Below are 21908 nucleotides of genomic sequence, written 5' to 3' on the forward strand. Positions count from 1 at the left end.
TCTTTCTGAACACCGTGCTGTCTGAATGCTAAATCCTGCCCGAACACTGCTTTCTATCTGAATCCTGTGCTCTGTAAGAATACTATGTTCTGTCTGTTTAATGTTGTCTTTCTGAATATCACATTCTGTTTGAATACTAAGTTCCTTCTGAACACTGCGTTCTATCTGAATACTCTGTTCTGTCTAAATACCACGTTGCATCTGAATACTGCTTTCTGTCTGAATACCGCATTTTGTCTAAATAATGCCTTCTGTCTGAATACTGCATTCAATGTGCACGCTGCGATCTGCCTGTATATCGTATTCGATATGAATACTGTTCTATATGAATACTGTGTTCTGTCTAAATAGTACGTTCTGTCTGAGTGCCGCGTTCTGTCTGAGTGCCGCGTTCTGTCTGAGTGCCGCGTTCTGTCTGAGTGCCGCGTTCTGTCTGAGTGCCGCGTTCTGTCTGAGTGCCGCGTTCTGTCTGAGTGCCGCGTTCTGTCTGAGTGCCGCGTTCTGTCTGAGTGCCGCGTTCTGTCTGAGTGCCGCGTTCTGTCTGAGTGCCGCGTTCTGTCTGAGTGCCGCGTTCTGTCTGAGTGCCGCGTTCTGTTTGAATACGGAGTTCCGCCCGAGTGCCGGGTTCCGCCCGCACGCTGTGGTCTGTCTGAATAATGGCCAGGATTTTCTGGTCATTGGTTGGGCTCGGCAGACGGGCCCTGGAGCGGTTGGGAAGCCGACCACTGCCTGACCGCGATTTCACGCTGGCTGGCTAATTAATGGCCAGCCAGCCTGAATCACGTGCTGCAGCGCTCACTGATGCCAGGGTGGTGGGCGGGGGAGGAGGGCAAGGGCAAATGCGAATGTACGCGCATGCACGCGAGTGCGCAATGATGTCAGGATGCTCACCCAACATCATCGCATGCCATTTTACGCACGTTCGAGTCGAGTGTACGCCCGCCCGATGAGATCAAAATTCTGCCCAATGAGTTCTTTCTGAGTACTGTGTTCTGTCTGAATACAACGTTCTGTCTGAATAGTGCATTCTGTATGAATACAATGTTCTGTCTGGATACCAGGTTCTGTTTGAATACCGCATTCTGTCTGATCTGTCTGCATACAACATTCTGTCTAAATACCGTGTTCTGTCTCAATAGCACATTCTTTCTGAACACCGGGTTCTGTCTGAGTACCGGGTTCTGTCTGAGTACCGGGTTCTGTCTGAGTACCGGGTTCTGTCTGAGTACCACGTTCTGTCTGAGTACCGCGTTGGACGCAATAGTGTGTTCTTCCGAATACCCTGTTCTGTCTAAATACTGTGTCCTGTCTGAATGCCACGTTCTGAGTGAATACTGCGTTCATTCTGCATACCGTGTTCTGTCTGAATACTGCGTGCTGTCTGAGAACCGTGTTCTGTCTGAATACTGCGTGCTGTCTGAGAACCGTGTTCTGTCTGAATACTGCGTGCTGTCTGAGAACCGTGTTCAGTCTGAATACAGTGTTCTGTTTGAATACTTTGTTATTTATGAATTTCCATTTCAGCCTGAATACCATGTTCTGTCTCAAAACCACATTCTGTCTCAATACTGTGATCAGTCCAAATACAGCATATTGTCTGCACACCGCGTTCTGTCTGCACACCGCGTTCTGTCTTAATTCTGTGTTGGTCTGAATAGCACATTCCGTGTGAATACTGCGTTCTGTCTGAATACCTCGTGTTGTTTGAATACTGCATTTGATCTGAATACTACGTTCTGTCTGAATACTGTTCTGTCTGAATAGTGGGTCCTGTATCAATACCGTGTTTTGTCTGAATACCACGTTTTGTGTGAATACTGCGTTCTGTCTGAGTACCGTGTTCATTCTGAAATGCTGTGTTCTGTCTGAAAAGTATGTTCTGTCTGAATACTGCATTCTGCATCGAGATCGGTCCAACCAAATGTCTGGAGTGAGAGCTGAGGACCTTGGGAGGGCTTCTGCTTGCTGTTTAATTTCAGGAAATCAGCTGCTGCACGTCAGTCAGACTGAGTGATAGCTTCAGGGTCCAGGAGCTGACACGAGTGAATTTCGGGTGTTAATTCCATCTGATTAATCATGTCAGCTTTGGCTCTCATCCGTTAATTTACTGTCATGGGGGAGTCTACCATTTCTTTGCCTATGGGAAAGAATGGCAGTAAACCTTATTTCAATATCGGGGTGTGTGCAGCTGTAATAACTAAGTGCGTGGCACTTGATGGGCTGCTGCATGGTGCAGAGCTTAGAGGGAACATTGCTGCCTGCGCATGGTAAGATTAATGAAGGCTGTACACCATATTCATGATGGTTACATGCTGATTGGGGTGGGGAGCAAAATCGCGGTTCCATAATGCTAATTAAAGTTAGCCTGCACCTCTAATAGGGGAGGTGTATGCTGACTGCAGTCACTCAGGAAAACAGACTGAACAAATGCCTAAAGGAAGGAGTGGGCAGGCAGCAAGGGTACTCCAATGTTGAACCTAACTGGATCAACCAAATCAAACCTGATTGAATAAAAAGATAGGATATTAAAATAATTGAGTTGTTCGTATAAAACCAGGTTGAGAAGTTCTGAAAACTGCATTCTATCCGATCACTGTGTTGCGTCCGATCACTGTGCTGCGTCCGATCACTGTGCTGCGTCCGATCACTGTGCTGCGTCCGGTCACTGTGCTGCGTCCGGTCACTGTGCTGCGTCCGGTCACTGTGCTGCGTCCGGTCACTGTGCTGCGTCCGGTCACTGTGCTGCGTCCGGTCACTGTGCTGCGTCCGGTCACTGTGCTGCGTCCGGTCACTGTGCTGCGTCCGGTTACTGTGCTGCGTCCGGTTACTGTATTGCGTCCGGTTACTGTGTTGCGTTTGAATAATGCATTCTATCTGTTGCCACGTTGTTTTGTTACATACTCACTTGAGGGCAAAGAGCAGTTCCTCTTCATCAGAGCCATTGGAGCTGACCTGCTCCAATTTTTCTAGCACTGCTTCAACAACTTTCTTTGTTTCTCCTTCCCATTTATTACCTGAAAAGATAAAGAATTTGACAACCTAAATAAATGCAACTGACGTGAGAAGCAACCTTCTAATAGAAGGTGAAAATTTGACAGAAAAAAATCTCTCAGTGCAGTATCATTAGGCTAGGACTCTTCCTTTAAGAATATATTGGTTTTCTGTGGTTGATGTCCCTTGATGTTGCTCATGGTTGTTGTGTAGGGTGGGGCAAGGGCTCAAAAGGAGCGGAAATGGGGTGTTTTTGTAAGGGAGGAATTGAAATTTTGACAAGACAGGAAAGGGTTTGAAGTGATGGTCGATTGCTTTTTCAATTGAGCTATACATATAAATAAAAATCTTATTTCCATACACACTTCCCCTCAACATTTCCCAGCATAAATTCCAATGTCAACAGAGGTGTTAAGGAAGTGAGAGACCTTGGAGTGCATGTCCACAGGTCCTTGAAGGTGGCACGACAGGTGGACAAGGTGGTCAAGAAAACATATGGAATATTTTCCCTTAATGGGTGAGCTACTGAATACAAAAGCAGGGATATAATGATGGAACTGTATAAAATGCTGGCTAGGCCATAGATGGAATTTTGTGTACAGTTCTGGCCACCACATTAAAGGAAGGACATAATAGCTCTGGCAAGAGTACAAAGGAGATTTACAAGAATGTTGCTAGGGCTTGAAAATTGCGGCTACAAGGAGAGATTGGATTGATTTCCTTAGAACAGAGGAGGCTAATTGACCTAATTGAGGTGTACAGAATTATGAGGAGCCAGACAGGAAAGACTTGTTTCCCCTAGCTGAGGGGTCAATTACCATGGGCATAGATTTAAGATGATTGGTAGAAGATTAGAGGGGACATGAGGAAAACCTTCATCACCCAGAGGGTGGTGGGCGTCAGGAATTCACTGCCTAAGTTGGTGGTTGAGGCTGAAATGGTCAACTCATTTAAAAGATTCCTGGATCTGCATCTGAAGTGCTGTACCCTGCAAGGCTATGGACAAGGTGCTGGAAAGTGAAATTAAAATGAGCGGCTAGTTTCTTTTTTCTCTTTTTGGCTGGCGCAGACACAATGGGATCTTCCTGCACCATAATTTTTCTATGGTATAAAGAAACTGCATATGTAAACTTGTCACACTGTAATTACACTCTCTGCAGTCCTAGTCTCTCTCCCTCTATTTTGTAATATTTTGCTCCCTCTAACATTCTTCCTTTGTCAGAAAATTAGGTCAGTCACTGGGTGGTGTGAGATTTGAGCTGATTAGTGGGTGATGCTTGGTGCGAGGTAAAAACAGAAGGGAGTGAGCCTGAGAAGAAACAGGACATGAGACCAACAGGTAAAACAGGTCAGGCTCAGAGCACAAACTGAACGCAAAACACTGAGAAAGTCGACAGTGACATCATTGCTGCGGATGGTCTAAATTGGTGACCAAAGGTCTTTCAGAGGTATGCCTCTAAGAAGTAAATCTTAAGTTTTATTCATGGTAAGATTAAGTGGAAATCTAAAAAATAGAGATATGGTAGGGCACTTCAGTTTCATGGAATTCTAGATGTTATTAATATCAAGGGATATGGGGATAGTGCGGGAACATAGCATTTAGGTAGAAGATCATGACCTTATTGACTGGCAGAGCAGGCTCAAGGCGCCAAATGGGCTACTCCTGCTCCTATTTCCTATGTTCCTTTGGATGCACTTCCTGTTCCATGTGGGAACTCCTAGATAACCATATACACAGAAAGTATTGTTAGCCGGACCAGATTGGGATCCCAGGTTTCGGAGCTTGAGAAGCAGCTGATATCATTGTGCTACGTCTTTGAGGCTGCTAGCATGTTTCAGGAGGTTGTCACCCCAAAGCTTAAGAGTGGAGGCAGCGAGGGACTGGGTGACTACCAGACAGACATAGAGGGTCTGGCAGATGGTTCAGGACATCTCACTCTCTAACTAGTATTCAGTTCTGAATATTGTTAGAGTCATAATTCCTCTGGGGAGTGCAGTCAGAGTCAAGTCCATGGTGCCACAGGTGTCTTAGCTACACTGGGAGGAGATGAAGGTCAGGAAAGCAATAATGATAAGTGATTCAATCATTCAGGATTGTTGTGGCTGCCAATGTGAATCCAGGATGGTACACTGCCTCCCTGGTGGAGGGATCCAGGATGTTACTGAGCGGCTGCAGAGCTTTCCAAGGGAAGGTGGTTGTGGTCCATATTGGTAACAATGGCATGGGTAGAAAGGGGGACAAGGTCCTTCAGGAAGATTTTCGGTAGCTAGGAAAGAAAAGGAGCTCAAAGGTAGTAATATTCACATTATTCCTGGCACCATGTGCTAGCGAGTACAGAACTTATAGGATGTATGGCTGGAAATATGGTGCAGGGTCAAGGGCTTTAGATTCCTGGAGTACTCGGACCGGTTTATGGGGTGGTGTGATATGTACAAACTGGACAGGTTGCACCTCAACAGTGTCAGGATCAATATCTCGCTGAGGAGGTTTGCTAGTGCTGTTGAAGAAGGTATAAAATAGTTTGGCTGGGGAATGGGAATCTGAGGATAGATTCAGAAGGAAGAAAAGCAAACATGAAAATAGAAGGCAGGAAATTAGTAAGCAAGAATAGAAGATTGAGGAAACAGAGGAAAGAACATAGACAAAGGAGTTGTTCTGTGATTAGTGTTATATACTTCAATACCCCAAGGAGTCTAATGAATTAAGTAGATGAGCAGAGAGCATAAGCAGATTCCTGGAAGTATGGTATCATTGTTATTACTGAAACATGCCTTAAAAAAGGGCAGGAATGGCAGCTCAACATTCCTAGTTACAGGGTTTACAAACAGGATCGAGAGGGGGATAGAAAGTGGAGGGGTTTGGGTCACAGTAACCAATAAACAGTTACTGCTGTGAGGAAGGATGGTGCTCTTGAAACAGCATTAAATAAGGCCATATGGGATGAACTGAGGAACAAAAAGCAATCACACTGCTCAGAGTATACTATATTTCTCACAACAGTCAAAAGATGCAAGAAAATTACTGGGAAGTGCAGAATTAATAAGGCAAGTTCAACTACCCTAATATTAACTGGGATAAAATCAGTGTAAAAGGTATGGGGAGCACAAAGTCCTTAAAATGCTTTTGGGAGAAATAGTTTAGTTAATATGTAGCAAACTGTTATGATCCCCGCTGAGGTTACCCCTGGACAAACCTGATCCCAGAATGGATCACATCTTGATAGATCCTAACTTTTAAGTTGTTTGTTTAGGTATGTGGAGAGGGGCTACTGAACAGAGTCACCAGAGTCAGCTAATGAATTTTTAACAAAGGAATAAAACATTTATTAAACAAGAAAATATGAACAATATTACAATACTCCTTCACCCTCAACTATACCTTTACAGATATAGATTTGTAAAGATAACACAAGTTACAAAAGCTATCTTATACTCTAATGTCCACAGTAAGTACACAGTCCATGTATCAATAGTCACCCTGTGGTCAGACACACTACACTCTGAAATCAAGTGACAGATGTCACCTCAACCAAATGCTATGGATCTCTCCTCAACTCCCCGCCACAAGCTTGTCACACCGTGAGCCAACCGGTCTCTGTCTTTCATGAGAGGGTTTTCAGTCTCCAATCTCCAAGACCTCACCTTGGAATTTTCTCTCATACCAACACTTTATCACAGACACCTTCTGCAAGGGTCCACCTCCAGCACTTTGAACTCTCCTGCTGATGTTCCTCTCCCCTGGGTCACCACATGCATTCAAGCTGCCTTTCATGCACTCTTTCTTACCGAGTCAACCGTCAACAGTATACACTGTCTCACATGCCTATAGCAAAGAATTAGAGACCTTCAGCCATCGCTTTGGACCTTCCTGCCTCTTACAAGCTGCTCTCACTTTAAATCTGCTTTATGCAGCTTTTGTCTCTTTAAATCTGAAGCTTGGAGCCTTTCTCTCTGCCCTTCACTCTTAACTTCACTTAGTAAGGCCTTTTCCCAGGTTCCTGTCCTTCCTTTTGACTAGAAGGTCTTCTTGGGGTTTTCTCCTGTTTCTATCTTACTCCTTTGGCCTTGGGAACTTTTGGTTCTTTTGGGAAATCTGCAGCTCCCTCTCCCAGTGCCCAGCCTCTCTGGGGTCTTGGCTTCAAACTGAACTTAAAACTGCTGTTTCTTTAGTATTCCTGTGTGTGTCTGTGGGAGGGATCTGTCTCTCTGGATCCCTGTTGCTAGGCAACTGCTCAATTCTTCAACCCTTGTTTTTTTACCTTAGCTTACAGTCACAAAACACCTCAATAGAAATGCAGGCGGCTTTTTAAAGTGAAACTAAAACTCAATTTGACCTTTCTTGCCACACAGATACAGAAATACAAATCAAACTTAAACTTTAAAGCTAAAATTCATTCCTAACCTTACTTACTTAAACTATCTCTATTTTCTAACACAAACCCAGCAAGAAAAGGGCAGTTCTAGACTTAGTTTTAGAGAATGAAGCTGGTCAGGTGGAAAGGGTATCAGTGGGAGAGAATTTTGGTGATTTAGCATAGTTATGGAAAAGGACAAAGATAGGCAAAGTGCAGAAGTTTGAATTGAGGAAAGGTCAATTTCACTAAGCTGGGAGAAATTTAGCAATAGTGGACTGGAAGCAGCCACATAAGGGTAAATCAGTGTCTAAGCAGTGGGAGCTACTCAAGAGGAGATAGACAGGATTCAAAGAAACATGCTCTGACAAAGAAAAAGGGTAGAACATTGAAATGTAGAGACACCTCCACCCCACCCCCTCATATCGTATATAAATTACGGTTAATTGTATGCAAGTGATGAGTATTAACTGGGGATTCACTTAAACCCCCTATAAACTGACACAAGCTAAAACTGTGACTGTTGGGATGCCTGTAAAGTGTAACTCTGTAAATAAATATAAAAGGGTGCAAAGATTGGCTAAGTTCCATCCGTCACCAACTGGCTTTCTGGAATATAACATCCTTTGGGTGTCAAAAAGCTTACAGTCGGATAAGACAAAAAAGGGAGGTTTTGTCAGAATCCAAGAGCTCAAAGCTACAGAAAGCTGAGCAGTATATAGAAAGCACAGGGGTGCAATTAAGAGGGAAGTTAGGAAAACAAAGAGTACCAAGAAAAAATAATGGCAAGTAAAATCAGTGAAAACTCAAGATGTTGTATAAATACATTAAGAGCTAGACAATAACAGGGGAAAGAGCAGGGACAGTTAGAGACCAAAAAGGTAATTTAGGTGTGGAGGAGGAAGATGTGGATAAAGTTCTAACTTTACATCTGTCTTCACAAGCTTTTGGCAAGGTCCCACGTGGCAGACTGGTTAAAAAAATAAAAGCCCATGGTATCCAGGGGCAAGTGACAAGTTAGATCCAAAATTGGTTCAGTGGCAAGAAGCAAAAGCTTATGATCAATGGATGTTTTAATGATTGAATGGTTGTTTCCAGTGGGATTCCACTTGGCTCAGTACTAGGTCCCTTGCTTTTCATTGTATATAGATTTAAATGCGGGGACATGATTAAGAAGTTTGAAGCTAATACAAGAATTAGCCATGTGGTTGATAGTGAGGGAAAAAGCTGTAGACTGCAGGAAGACATCAATGGATTGGTCAGGTGGACAGAAAAGTGGCTTGTGGAAATCAGTCCAAATAAGTGTAAGGTAAAGCACTTAAGGAGGGCAAACAAGGGAAGGGAATAGACAATAAATGAAAGCATTCTGAGAAGTAGTGATGAACAGCAACCTTGAAGTTGTTATAATCCTTGACCAGACCCCTGAGATTTTGGTATGATCTGGTTCGGGATCAATAACGTTTTGTTCAAAGTACACAAATTTTGAGATTCATGACTTGCTAAGAGAATAAAGCTACAAGATTCCACAAGTTTTGAAAAAAACAAAGTAAACTTTACAAGATCAGAAAGATAACTTACAATATCTTGTACTCATATTAACCCTGAATGTTGGAGGCACATGTGAATTAACAGGCAAACTGTGGTCAAACACACCACACTGCACATGAATTAGCAAATGTGACCAAGATAGATAGGGTAGATTTCTCAACAAACCACCCAGATGTTAGTAAATACTGTGAATCAAACAATCTTGTTGAAACTCTCTCTCTCACAAGGGATTCCAGTCTTCATCTTTGAAGATCTAACCTGGGAATCCTCTCCAACGTGGAATTTGCTCCAACTCGGATGGCATCAACAATGGCCCACCTCACAGGGTTTCAATCTCGTCTCCCAAGAGCCCCTTACCTGGATTCCCAAGTATGCACTCAAGCAACAACTCACAAGCCCAACCTCTGTTCTTCATCCATGCGAGCAGAACACTACTGCTCCAAAGGGATACCTCTACCCCAATGGCACACAGCATGGAATCATCAACCTTCTGCTGCCTCCTTAGATCGTCGAGGCTTCTCCTGAGTCTTCTTTGCCACGGCTTCTTCTGCCAACCGCAGCCCTTTTACTGCTTGGAGCTTCTTTCTCTGCTTCTCTTTCTTCTTAAATGAGACCTCTCCCTGTTCCCTCTCCCTGTCCCCTGCCTGGGACTCTCTCTGGTTATGGCACTCTGCTCCTGGCCACGTGACCCAGTTTTTGTGTCATTTCTTCTTTTTTATTTTTACGTAGGCGCATCGCTGTCAGGGTGGCCGAGTTCTTGAACCGCCGGATTGCATATGAACCGCCTGCTCCCAGCACATGCATGTGCGAAACTCCCAAGGCTCGGATTGTTCTCACTAGAGCGACGGAGATTGAGGGGCGACTTGACAGAAGTTTACAAAACTATGAGTGGCATGGACAGAATAGATAGTCAGAAGCTTTTTCCCAGGGTGGAAGGGTCAATTATTAGGGTACACAGATTTAAGGTGAGGAGAAAACTTTAGAGGAGATGTGCGGGGCAAGTTTTTTACGCAGAGGGTAGCGAGTGTCTGGAATTCACTGCCAGAGGAGGTGGTGGAAGCAGGTACGATAGTGGTGTTTAAGAGGCAGCTTGACAAATACATGAATAGGATGGGAATAGAGGGATACGGACCCCGCAAGTGCAAAATGGTTTAGTTTGACAGGCAATATGATCAGCGCAGGCTTGGAGGGCCGAAGGGCCTGTTCCTGTGCGGTACTTTTCTTTGTTCTTTGAATGTCCACAGAACCACGAAGGTAGATAAGGTGGTTAAGAAGGCACACAGATACTTGCCTTTATATGACTGAGGTCTCGAGTATAGGAGCTGGGAGATTATGCTGGTCATCAATGACCTTCCTTCCATTATAAGGTCAGAAGTGGGGATGTTTGCTAATGATTGACAATGCTCAGCACCATTCGTGACTCTTAAGATACTGAAGCAGTCCATGTTCAAATGAAGCAAGACCTTGACAATATCCAGGCTTGGGCTAACAAGTGGCAAGTAACATTCGCGTCACAGAAGTGCCAGGCAATTACCACCCAACAAGAGAGAATCTAACCATCGCCCCTTGACATTCAATGGCATTATCATCGTTCAATCTCCCATTATCAATATCCTGGGGATTACCATTGTCCAGAAACTTAACTGGACTAGCCATATAAACACTATGGCTACAATAGCAGGTCGGAGGCTAGGAATCCTGCGGTGAGTAACTTACCTCCTGACTCCCCAAAACCTGTCCACCATCTACAAGGCACAAGTCAGGAGTGTAGTGTGATGGAATACTCTCCACTTGCCTGGATGAGTGCAGCTCCAACAACACTGATGCAGCCCGCTTGATTGGCACTCCTTCCACAAACATTCACTCCCTCCACCACAGTGGCAGCAGTGTGTACCATCTACAAGACGCACTGCAGAAACGAACTAAGGCCCCTTAGGCAGCACCTTCCAAACCCACAACTGCTGCCATCTATAAGGACAAGGGCAGAAGATGTATAGCAACACCACCAGCTGGAAGATCCCCTCCAAGCCACTCACCATCCTGGCTTGGAAATATATCTCCTTTCCTTCACTATCGCTGGGTCAAAATGTTGGAGCTCCCTGCCTAATAGCACTGTGGATGTACCTACACCACATGGACTACAGCAGTTCAAGAAGGCAGCTCACCACCACCTTCTCAAGGGCAGCTAGGGACGGGCAATAAATGCTGGCCTAGGCAGCGATGCTCACCTCCCATAATGAATAAAACAACTGTATAAAACAATAGTTAGGCCACAGCTAGAGTACTGTGTATGGTTCTGGGCTCACCGCATTACAGTTAAGATGTGATCATACTAGAGAAAATAGAGAGAACACTTAAAGAGGATGTTGCCAGGAATGGAGAATTTTGCTTATGAGGAAAGATTAGATAGGTTGGAGTTGTTTTCTTTGGAACGGAGGAGGCTGAGGGGACATTTAGTTGAGGTGTATTAAATCAGGAGGGGCCTATATGATACAAGAGATCTATATCTGTTAGCAGGGAGGTCAATATCAGGGATCACAGATTTAAAGTAATTGGTGGAAGGATTAGAGGGGAGTTTAGGAGAACTGTTTTCATCCAAAGTGTGGTGGGCTCTGGAACTCTCTGCCTGAAAAGATAGTAGAGGCAGAAACCTTCAACACATTTTAAAAATATTTGGATATACACTTAACATGTTGTAACCTACAGGCCTACAGGTCAAGAGCTGGAAATGGGATTAGGCTAGATAAATGTTTCCCAGCTGGCACAATGGGGCAAATGGTCTCTTTCTGTGCATTACATTTTCTATCTTTCTATGTTTGAGAGCTGGTTGGTGGGCAGTTCAGATGGTTGGTGCAAGATCACTTATTAACATCTCACCAATCAATGGCACCAATATTAATCTAAAGTTGACTTCCGAGCAGTGGTTAGGGTCAGGGGTGGGCTAGGGGTGTAGGGGTGGGCTGGAGGTGTAGGAATGGGGTTGTAGGGGTGGGGTGTGGGCTGGGGGATTGGGGGGGTCAATGTTGGGTGAAAGCTAAAATGTGGAATGTGGAACTGCAGCTGAATTGAATACATTTTGATTCTGAATTTTGGATTTCCAAGCTGTGCATCAAATGTGGTCCGTACCCATGAGCTATGGTTACAGGTAGCTGAGGAGGTGAGTGGGTGGAGCATTGCGCCCCAGTCTTGGATACAGTACAGAAACCAGGTCAGGAAAAGTGAGTACCTTTCCTGATCCATCTACATCCTTTGTTTTAGGCTCCATTCCCCACCTATTTCTATTATTATTTTTCAAATTTATTTCCATTCATTGTTTTATCCCCCCTTTTAGCCTATTTTGATCTTTTCTCCCACACCATCCCCTCCTCCCATCCCACCCGCACTAGGGCTATCTGTCACTTGTTCATCCTGCTTTCTGCTCTTAATGTCACCATTAGCACCTCCTTTAGCCAGTATCACCACCATCAACACCCCTTCGACCTTTTGTTTATGACATCTTTCGCAATCTCTCCTTTGCCTCCACCTATCACTGGCCTTCTATCCAGCTTCACCTGTCCCACCCCCCTTAAACAGTATATATTTCACCACAATAAAAATAAAAATACCTGGAAAAACTCAGCAGGTCTGACAGTATCTGCGGAGAGGAACACAGTTAACGTTTCGAGTCCGTATGACTCTTCAACAGAACTAAGGAAAAATAGAAAAGAGGTGAAACATAAGCTGGTTTAAGGGGGGGCTGGGACAGGTAGAGCTGGATAGAGGGCCAGTGATAGGTGGGGATAGCCAAAAGATGTCATAGAAAAAAGGACAAAGAGGTGTTAAAGGTGGTGATATTATCTAAGGAATGTGCTAATAGGTGACATTAAGGGTAGAAAGCAGGACGAGCAAGGTACAGATAGCCCTAGTGGGGGTGGGGTGGGGGGAAGGGATTGAAATAGGCTAAAAGGTAGAGATAAAACAATGGATGGAAATACATTTAAAAATAATGGAAATAGGTGGGAAAAGAAAAATCTATATAAATTATTGGAAAAAAGGGGGATCGGAAAGGGGGTGGGGATGGAGGAGAGAGTTCATGATCTAAAATTGTTGAACTCAATATTCAGTCCGGAAGGCTGTAAAGTGCCTAGTCAGAAGATGAGGTGCTGTTCCTCCAGTTTGCATTGAGCTTCACTGGAACATTGCAGCAGGCCAAGGACGGACATGTGGGCATGAGAGCAGGGTGGTGTGTTGAAATGGCAAGCGACAGGGAGGTCTGGGTCATGCTTGCGGACAGACCAAAGATGTTCCGCAAAGCGGTCACCCAGTCTGCGTTTTGTCTCTCCAATGTAGAGGAAACCGCATTGGTAGCAGCGAATGCAGTAGACTAAATTGAGGGAAGTACAAGTGAAATTCTGCTTCACTTGAAAGGAATGTTTGGGCCCTTGGACAGTGAGGAGAGGGGAAGTAAAGGAGCAGGTGTTGCACCTTCTGCGGTTGCATGGGAAGGTGCCGTGGGAGGGGTTTGAGGTGTAGGGCGTGATGGAGGAGTGGACCAGGGTGTCCTGGAGGGAACGATCCCTGTGGAATGCCGCAAGGGGGCTGAAGAAGTCATACAGACTCGAAACGTTAACTCTGTCTTCCTCTCCACGGATGCTGTCAGACCTGCTGAGTTTTTCCAACAATTTTTGTTTTTGTTTCAGATTTCCAGCATCTGTCATATTTTGTTTTTATCTTATACAATGTGATGTCTGTCTCAGTCATCCTCACTGCATCCATTGAGTATTTATCTTCACTCCCTCTCACATCTGTTTTCTTTCCCCTTGGAGGGGAAGAGAGCATGAAATGCAGGGGAGGGGGAAGGGACTGGAGTTGGCCTGTGACAAATTGTCTAGTTCACAGATACAGGGGAGGCAGCTGTGGGCTTAAGTGCCACATCCATGTGTCTCTCAATTGGTGATGGAGAGACTGAAACTCACAGATAGCTGGTGACATGAAATCAAATCTCTCTGACACACATACTGACTTTATTTCATCAATGACTGAACTTTGAGAAGACTGAGTATGGTGACTGTCAAGATTGTTGCTTTGTCATGACAAATCATTTCCATTTTTTGTCTTCCAGGATCTTTACACCTACAGGAAATGTTACAGGACATGCATGAGGACAATTCCTCAGTGGACCTCATTCCTCCTGAGGATACAGATTCATGGGAAGTACAACCGTGTATCAGTGCAGGTACTCCCACTTTGCTGGGTCCAGGTAGACAGTTAGTTGGGCTTTCATCTTACGATTCACAATTCACAAGTGAACAAGGGGAGGTACTGTTGGCAGGGATATCTGTGGAGAAACCATGTCAGGCAGCACAAACGTCTCTGAGCTCTGCTCAGCTAGGCACAGATGCTGAAACCACTGTGGTTATCATGGAGAAGGAGAAAGCTACAGGTGCATCAGCAACTTAGCAAGATACTGACAGAGATGCCACACATACTCTCCAAGATAGTGATCACTAGTGGATTGGCGGTTAGGGAGTTATATGAATATCTGCCATGAAGAGAGTATTGCCTCTGAAGAGTTTCAAACATGGTTCTCAAATGGATCCATGCAGGCCATGACCATGACAATGCTGACACTGGATACCAACATGTCTGCCACTTTACACAAGATGACAGATACATGAGAGAGGTAGGAGTGATGTGGTGCCGGCCAGCTGTGGGATTATGGCGAAAACGGACTTGGAAGTGGGAGCTCACTTAAAGTGCTTACACTTCTCAATCAATGGTTGTGCCCCTCAGTCAGTACCCAATATGTTAGCAAACGGCCAAATCTGTCCCTACACACCTGCAGGTGGAGCAGTCTTAGCAAGATCCTCAGGTATTCCATAACCCAGAGGTTGTGGCTAAGAGCATCTCAGCAGACAGTGCAGGGACCTCAACAGAATAAGTTTTTAAAAATTGTAATTCACCAATGGAATGGACATGTGTGTTTGACAAAATGTTATGTTATTAAGTTTCCTTTTTGCCAATAAAATTTATTGATTAGCACCACTTCCACCTCCTGCCCATTTCTGGATTTTGAGGGCTAACTCATCCTTTCACTTCAAAGGGACTTGAACCTGAACCTTTCAACGTGAAACATTAACTCTGCTTTCCTCTCCACAGATGCTGCCTGACCTGCTGATTATTTCCAGCACATTCTATTTTTATTTCACCCTTTCGCTTATTGTATGATGACTGTCAATATAAGACAGGACCCATTAGGCAGATGAATGGGTGTGTAGTTAAAGGACTATTTAATGCAAAGAGAGTGGGTGGGGAGGGGGTTGGTGGCAGAGAGCAGCATTTAATTTGCCGAGTCTTCCTGTGTGAATCACCCACTGAACCTTTGGGCTATTAGGACATCCCTGTCATCCTGGGCAGCAATATAAGCAGCTGGTCGGCGATGGGTGCCCCATCTTCATCTTCCTCCACTTCCTCTATGTTCTCCCCACCCGAGGATGAGTGATGAGACTCCTCATCCTCCGACTCTCTGTCCATTATTATTCTGGACACCCTGACTGGCGAGTACTGAACGACACATCCAGGTGCAACTCAGCACTTAAACAGCATCTTCAATATTCTATTAGCTTGCTCTATGACATACCTAGTGGTCATGTAGCTCTCATGCTCTTGCACCTCAGTTCCTCACAGGTTCATGAGCCAAAGTAGATGGGGGTATCCTTCGTTTCCTACAAACCAGCTCTTAAGTCTGTTTCCTGGAACAAAAAGGTTTGGAATGTTGGACTGCTGCAGTGTGAAAGCATCATGACCGCGCCCATGGCTCACACCTTTAGTGGTTGCACACCAGCTGCACATTATTCCATCAATGTCCCTGTGGTATTTAAAAACTCCTGGTTAATGTGCTGGTGCTTGGATTATCTCATGTGCAAATCAATAGCATGCTGTACCAGTGGAAAGCCAACCAGAGAGGTGACTGCATGTGGCTGCTTGTTTTGCATATTATCACAGAAGAAGTTCACAAAACTTCCAGTCCTAGACCTGACCAATAATCCATTCATTACCTGCCTTATGCATTTATATGTAGCTGACTTCATGGCCCTCAATGCCTTTCTGATAGCGCCATGGAAAGAACCAGAGGTTGAGGTCAGTAGTGACTTCCACAGCCACGGGTAACGCATGGCCACTGGGTTCAGCAGGGATCAGCTCTTCATCTAGGAGGCTGCGGAACTCTGTGACCACCTGAATCAACAATCTCAGCCTTAGGAAACATTGTTCTTCCAAGAGGTCAAGAAAGCTGAACTTCTGCCTGTAAATCATGTTACATGGGTAGTGTCGCCTGCAAACTCAGCCCCTCACCTGTGAACCTCTCTCCTGTGTCAAGGTGCCCTAGAAAAACAGGAGTCAATGGGAATCGGGGGGAAAACTCCCCACTGGCTGGAGTCATACTGAGCACAAAGGAGGATGATTGATGATGTTGGAGGTCAATCATCTCAGTTCCAGGGGTTCCTCAGGATAGTGTCCTAGGCCCAACCATCTTCAGCTGCTTCATCAATGACCTTCCTTCCATCGTGAGGTCAGAAGTGGGGATGTTCGCTGATGATTGCACAATGTTCTGCACCATTCATGACTCCTCAAATACTGAAGCAGTCCATGTCCAAATGCAACAAGACCTGGACAATATCCAGGTTTGGGCTGACAATTGGGAAGTAACATTTGTGCCACACAAGTGCGACAAGAGAGAATCCAACCAGCGCCCCTTGACATTCAATTCATTAATATTGCTGAATCCCTCACTATCAACATCCGGGGGGGGTTACCATTGACCAGAAACTGAGCTGCACTTGCCATAGTCCATAGGTCAGAGGCTAGGAATCCTGTGGCCAACTCACCTCCTGACTCCCCAAAGCCTGTCCACAAGGCACAAGTCAGGAGTGTGATGAAATACGCTCTATTTGCCTGGATGAGTGCAGCTTCCATAACACTCAAGAAGCTTGACACCGTCCAGGACAAAGCAGCCCACTTGATTGGCACCCCTTCCACGAACATTCACTCCCTCCACAATCAATGCACAGTAGCAGCAGTGTGTACTATCTACGTGATGCACTGCAGGAACTCACCAAGGCTCCTTAGACAGCACCTTCCAAACCCACAACCACTATCATCTAGAAGGATAAGGGCAGCAGGCACATGGAACACCACCACGTGGAAGTTCCCCTCCAAGTCACTCACCATCCTGACTTGGAAATATATCGCCGTTCATTCACTGTTGCTGGGTCAAAATCCTGGGACTCCTTCCCTTACAGCACTGTGGGTGTACCTACACCACATGGACTGCAGTAGTTGAAGAAGCCAGCTGACCATCACCTTCGCAATGCCATTTACGGATGAACAATAAATGCTGGCCTAGCCAATGACGCCCTCATCGCATAAATGAATCTTTTTTAAAAGTGAAAGTGCAAATAAATATGGGCTCCAGGTATACAGATCATTAAAATGTCATGAATAAGCACAGAAAATAATCAGAAAGGCTAATGGAATGGTGGCCTTTATATCTCAAGGACTGGAATACAAGGGGGGAGAACTCATAGACGTTTACAGCACAGAAGGAGGCCATTCGGCCCATCGTGCCTGCGCTGATCAACAAAGATCTGACTACACTAATCCTATTTTCCAGTGCTTGGCCCTGGAGGCTATGGCACCACAAGTGAAGTCATGCTTCACTGTACAAAGCCCTGGCTAAACCACATCTGGAGTTACTGGGAGCAGTTCTGGGCACCACACCTTAGGAAGGATAGAATGACCTTGGAGGGGGTGCAGCGTAGATTTACCAGAATGATACCTGGACTCCAAGCGTTAAATTACGAGGACAGATTACACAAATCAGGGCTGTATTCCCTGGAATTTAGAAGGGGAAGGGTGGGAGGTGAGATTTAATTAAAATTTCAAGGTATTGTATCGTAATCACTTGCTGTACCTGCATGCTAACTTGTTTGATTCATGTACAAAGACACCCTTTGTATTGCAGAATTCAGCAGTCTCTCTCCATTTAAATAACATTCTGCCTTTCTATTCTTCCCGCCAAAGTGGACAACCTCACACTTTCCCACATTATACTCCATTTGCCAAGTTTTTTGCCCACTTACTTAAACGATCTATACCCCTTTGTAGACTCGACATCTCCTTCTCACAAATTGCTTTCCTATTTTTGTATATGGCAACAAATTTGGCAACAATTCGCTCGGTTCTTTCATCCAAGCCTTTAATATATATTGTAAATAGCTGAGGTATTGACCCCAGGATTGATCCTTGTGGCGCTCCACTAGTTAGAGTTTGCCAACCTAAAAAGGACTCTTTTATCCCATTTTTCCGTTTCTCGTTAATTAGCCAATCCTCCATCTGTGCTAATATATTACCTCAAATACCATCAACTAGTATCTTGTGTAGTAAACTTTTATGCGGTTACTTATTGAATGCCTTTTGGAAATCCAAATACATCGACAAGTTCCCCTTTATCCACCTTGCTTGTTACATCCTCAAAGAACTCGAACAAATTTGTCAAACACGATTTCCCTTTCACAAAACGATGTTAACATGACATGACATTCCCCGCAGATGACATGATAAGAAATGACATTCCCAACACATGGCATGACAGTAATGACATGACATAAAATTCACAGTACATGACATGACACGACCTGACTTTCCCAGCACATGACATGACATGACACGACATTCCCAGCACATGACATGACATGACATTCCCTGCACTGGACATGACGAGACATTACCAGCACATGACGTGACATGACATGACATTCCCAGCACAAGACATGACCTGAATGACATTCCCAGCACATGACATGACATGACAATCTCAGCTCATGACATGATTTGACATGACAACACATGACATGGCGAGACATGACATGACATTACCTGCACAAGACATGACATTCCCAGCACATAACATGACGTGGGATTCCCAGCACATAACATGACATGACATTCACTGCACAAGATATGACATGACCTGACATTCCCAGCACATGTCATGACATGACATTCCCAGCACATGACATGACATGACTTGACATTCCCAGCACATGTCATGATATGACATTCCCAGCACATGACATACCATCACTTGATATGACATTGCCAGCACAAGACAACACATGACATTCCCAGTATATATGACATGACATTGCCAGCACATGAAATGACATTACATTCACAGCAAAAGACATGACATGACATTCCCAGCACAAGACATAACATGGCATGACATTCCCAGCACATGACATGGCATGACATTCCCAGCACATGGCATGACATGACATTCCCAGCAGATGGCATGACATGACATTCCCAGCAGATGACATGACATGACATTCCCAGCAGATGACATGACATGACATGCACGGCACATGGCATGACATAACATTCCATTCCCAGCACATGACATGACATGACATTCCCTGCCCTGGACATGATGAGAAATTCCAAGCACATGTCATGACATGACATTGCCAGCACAAGACGTGACCTGAATGACATTCCCAGCACATGACAAGACAAGACATTCCCAGCACATGACATGACATGACATTCCCAGCACAAGACATGACCTGAATGATATTCACAGCACATGACAAGACAAGACATTCACAGCACATGCAATGACATTCCCAGCAAATGACATGACATTAAATGACATTCCCACCACATGACATGACATTCCCAGCACATGACATGACGTGACATGCCCAGCATATGACATGACATGACATGACATTCACAGCACATGACATGACATTCCAAGCACAGGAAATGACATGACATTTCCAGCAGATGACATGACATTCCCAGCTCATGACATGACAAGACAGTCCAGCACATCACAAGACATGAAAGGACATTCCCAGCACATGAAAGGACATAACATGACATGTAATTCACAGCACATTACATGACATGACATTCCCAGCACATGACATGAAATTCGCAGCACATGACATATGACAATTCCAGCTCATGACATGATTTGACATGACAACACATGACATGACATGACATGACCAGCACAAGACGTGACATTCCCAGCACATAACATGACGTGAGATTCCCAGCATATATGACATGACATTCCCAGCACGTGTCATGACATAACTTGACATTCCCAGCACATGTCATGACATGACATTCCCAGCACATGACATGACATGACTTGACATTCCCAGCACATGTCATGACATGACATTCCCAGCACATGACATACCATGACTTGATATGACATTGCCAGCACAAGACATCACATGACATTCCCAGTATATGATGACATCACATTCCCAGCACATGACATGACATGACATTCCCAGCACAAGACATGACATGGTATGACATTCCCAGCATATGTCATGACATGACATTTCAGCACATGACATGACATGACATGAAATTACATTCCTAGGGCATGAAATGACATGATGTTCACAGCAAAAGGCATGACATGACATTCCCAGCACATGACATGACATTACAGTCCAGTACATCACATGACATGACATGACATTCTCGTCACATTACAAGAGAAGGCATGACATGACATTACATGGCATGACATTCCAAACACATGACATGACATGACATTCCCTGCACATGACAAGACATTGCCAGTACATGACATGACACGATATAGACATTCCCTGCACATGACATGACATGACATTCCCAGCAAATGACCTGGCATGACATGAGATGACATGACATTCCCTGCACTGGACATGACGAGACATTCCCAGCACAAGACATGACCTGAATGACATACCCAGCACATGGCATTCCAGCACATGACATGACATGATATGACACTCCCATCACAAGACATGACATGACAGTACATGACATTCCCAGCACATGTCATGACATGACATTCCCAGCACATGACATACCATGACTTGATATGACATTGCCAGCACAAGACATCACATGACATTCCCAGTATTTGATATGACATGGCATTCCCAGCACATGACATGACATGACATTGCCAGCACATGAAATGACATGATATTCACAGCAAAAGACATGACATGACATTCCCAGCACAAGACATGACATGGTATGACATTCCCAGCATATGTCATGACATGACATTTCAGCACATGACATGACATGACATGAAATTACATTCCTAGGGCATGAAATGACATGATGTTCACAGCAAAAGGCATGACATGACATTCCCAGCACATGACATGACATTACAGTCCAGTACATCACATGACATGACATGACATTCTCGTCACATTACAAGAGAAGGCATGACATGACATTACATGACATGACATTCCAAACACATGACATGACATGACATTCCCTGCACATGACATGACATTGCCAGTACATGACATGACACGATATAGACATTCCCTGCACATGACATGACATTCCCAGCAAATGACCTGGCATGACATGAGATGACATGACATTCCCTGCACTGGACATGACGGGACATTCCCAGCACAAGACATGACCTGAATGACATTCCCAGCACATGACATGACATGATATGACACTCCCATCACAAGACATGACATGACAGTACATGACATTCCCAGCACATGACATTTCATTCTCAGAACATGACATTTCATGACATGATATTCCATCAACTTGACATGGCATGACATGACATGACAAGACATTCACAGCACGTCATGACATTCCCAGCAAATCACATGACATGAAATGACATTCCCACGACATGAAATGATATAACATGACATACTAAGCACATGATATGACATGCATTGACATAAAATTCACAGCACATGACATGACACGACATGACATTTCCAGCACATGACATGACATTACATTCCCAGCACATGACATGACATGACATTCCCTGCACGTGACATGACATTGCCAGTACATGACATGACACGATATAGACATTCCCTGCACATGACATGACATTCCCAGCAAATGACCTGGCATGACATGAGATGACATGACATTCCCTGCACTGGACAT

General features: G+C 44.6%; 1 protein-coding gene across 2 annotated transcripts in view; it reads right to left on the reverse strand.

Moving 5' to 3' along the window:
- Positions 1-21908, reverse strand: part of LOC144695847 (nuclear GTPase SLIP-GC-like) — a 222811-nt gene that overhangs the window by 168750 nt on the left and 32153 nt on the right. For both annotated transcript variants that reach the window (XM_078566877.1, XM_078566876.1), the window contains exon 4: positions 2906-3014. In XM_078566877.1, coding sequence (XP_078423003.1) covers positions 2906-3014 — 109 coding nt within the window. The remainder of the gene's footprint in view (positions 1-2905; positions 3015-21908) is intronic.

This window comes from Cetorhinus maximus, chromosome 21, assembly GCF_964194155.1.
Source record: "Cetorhinus maximus chromosome 21, sCetMax3.hap1.1, whole genome shotgun sequence".
Taxonomy (NCBI): domain Eukaryota; kingdom Metazoa; phylum Chordata; class Chondrichthyes; order Lamniformes; family Cetorhinidae; genus Cetorhinus; species Cetorhinus maximus.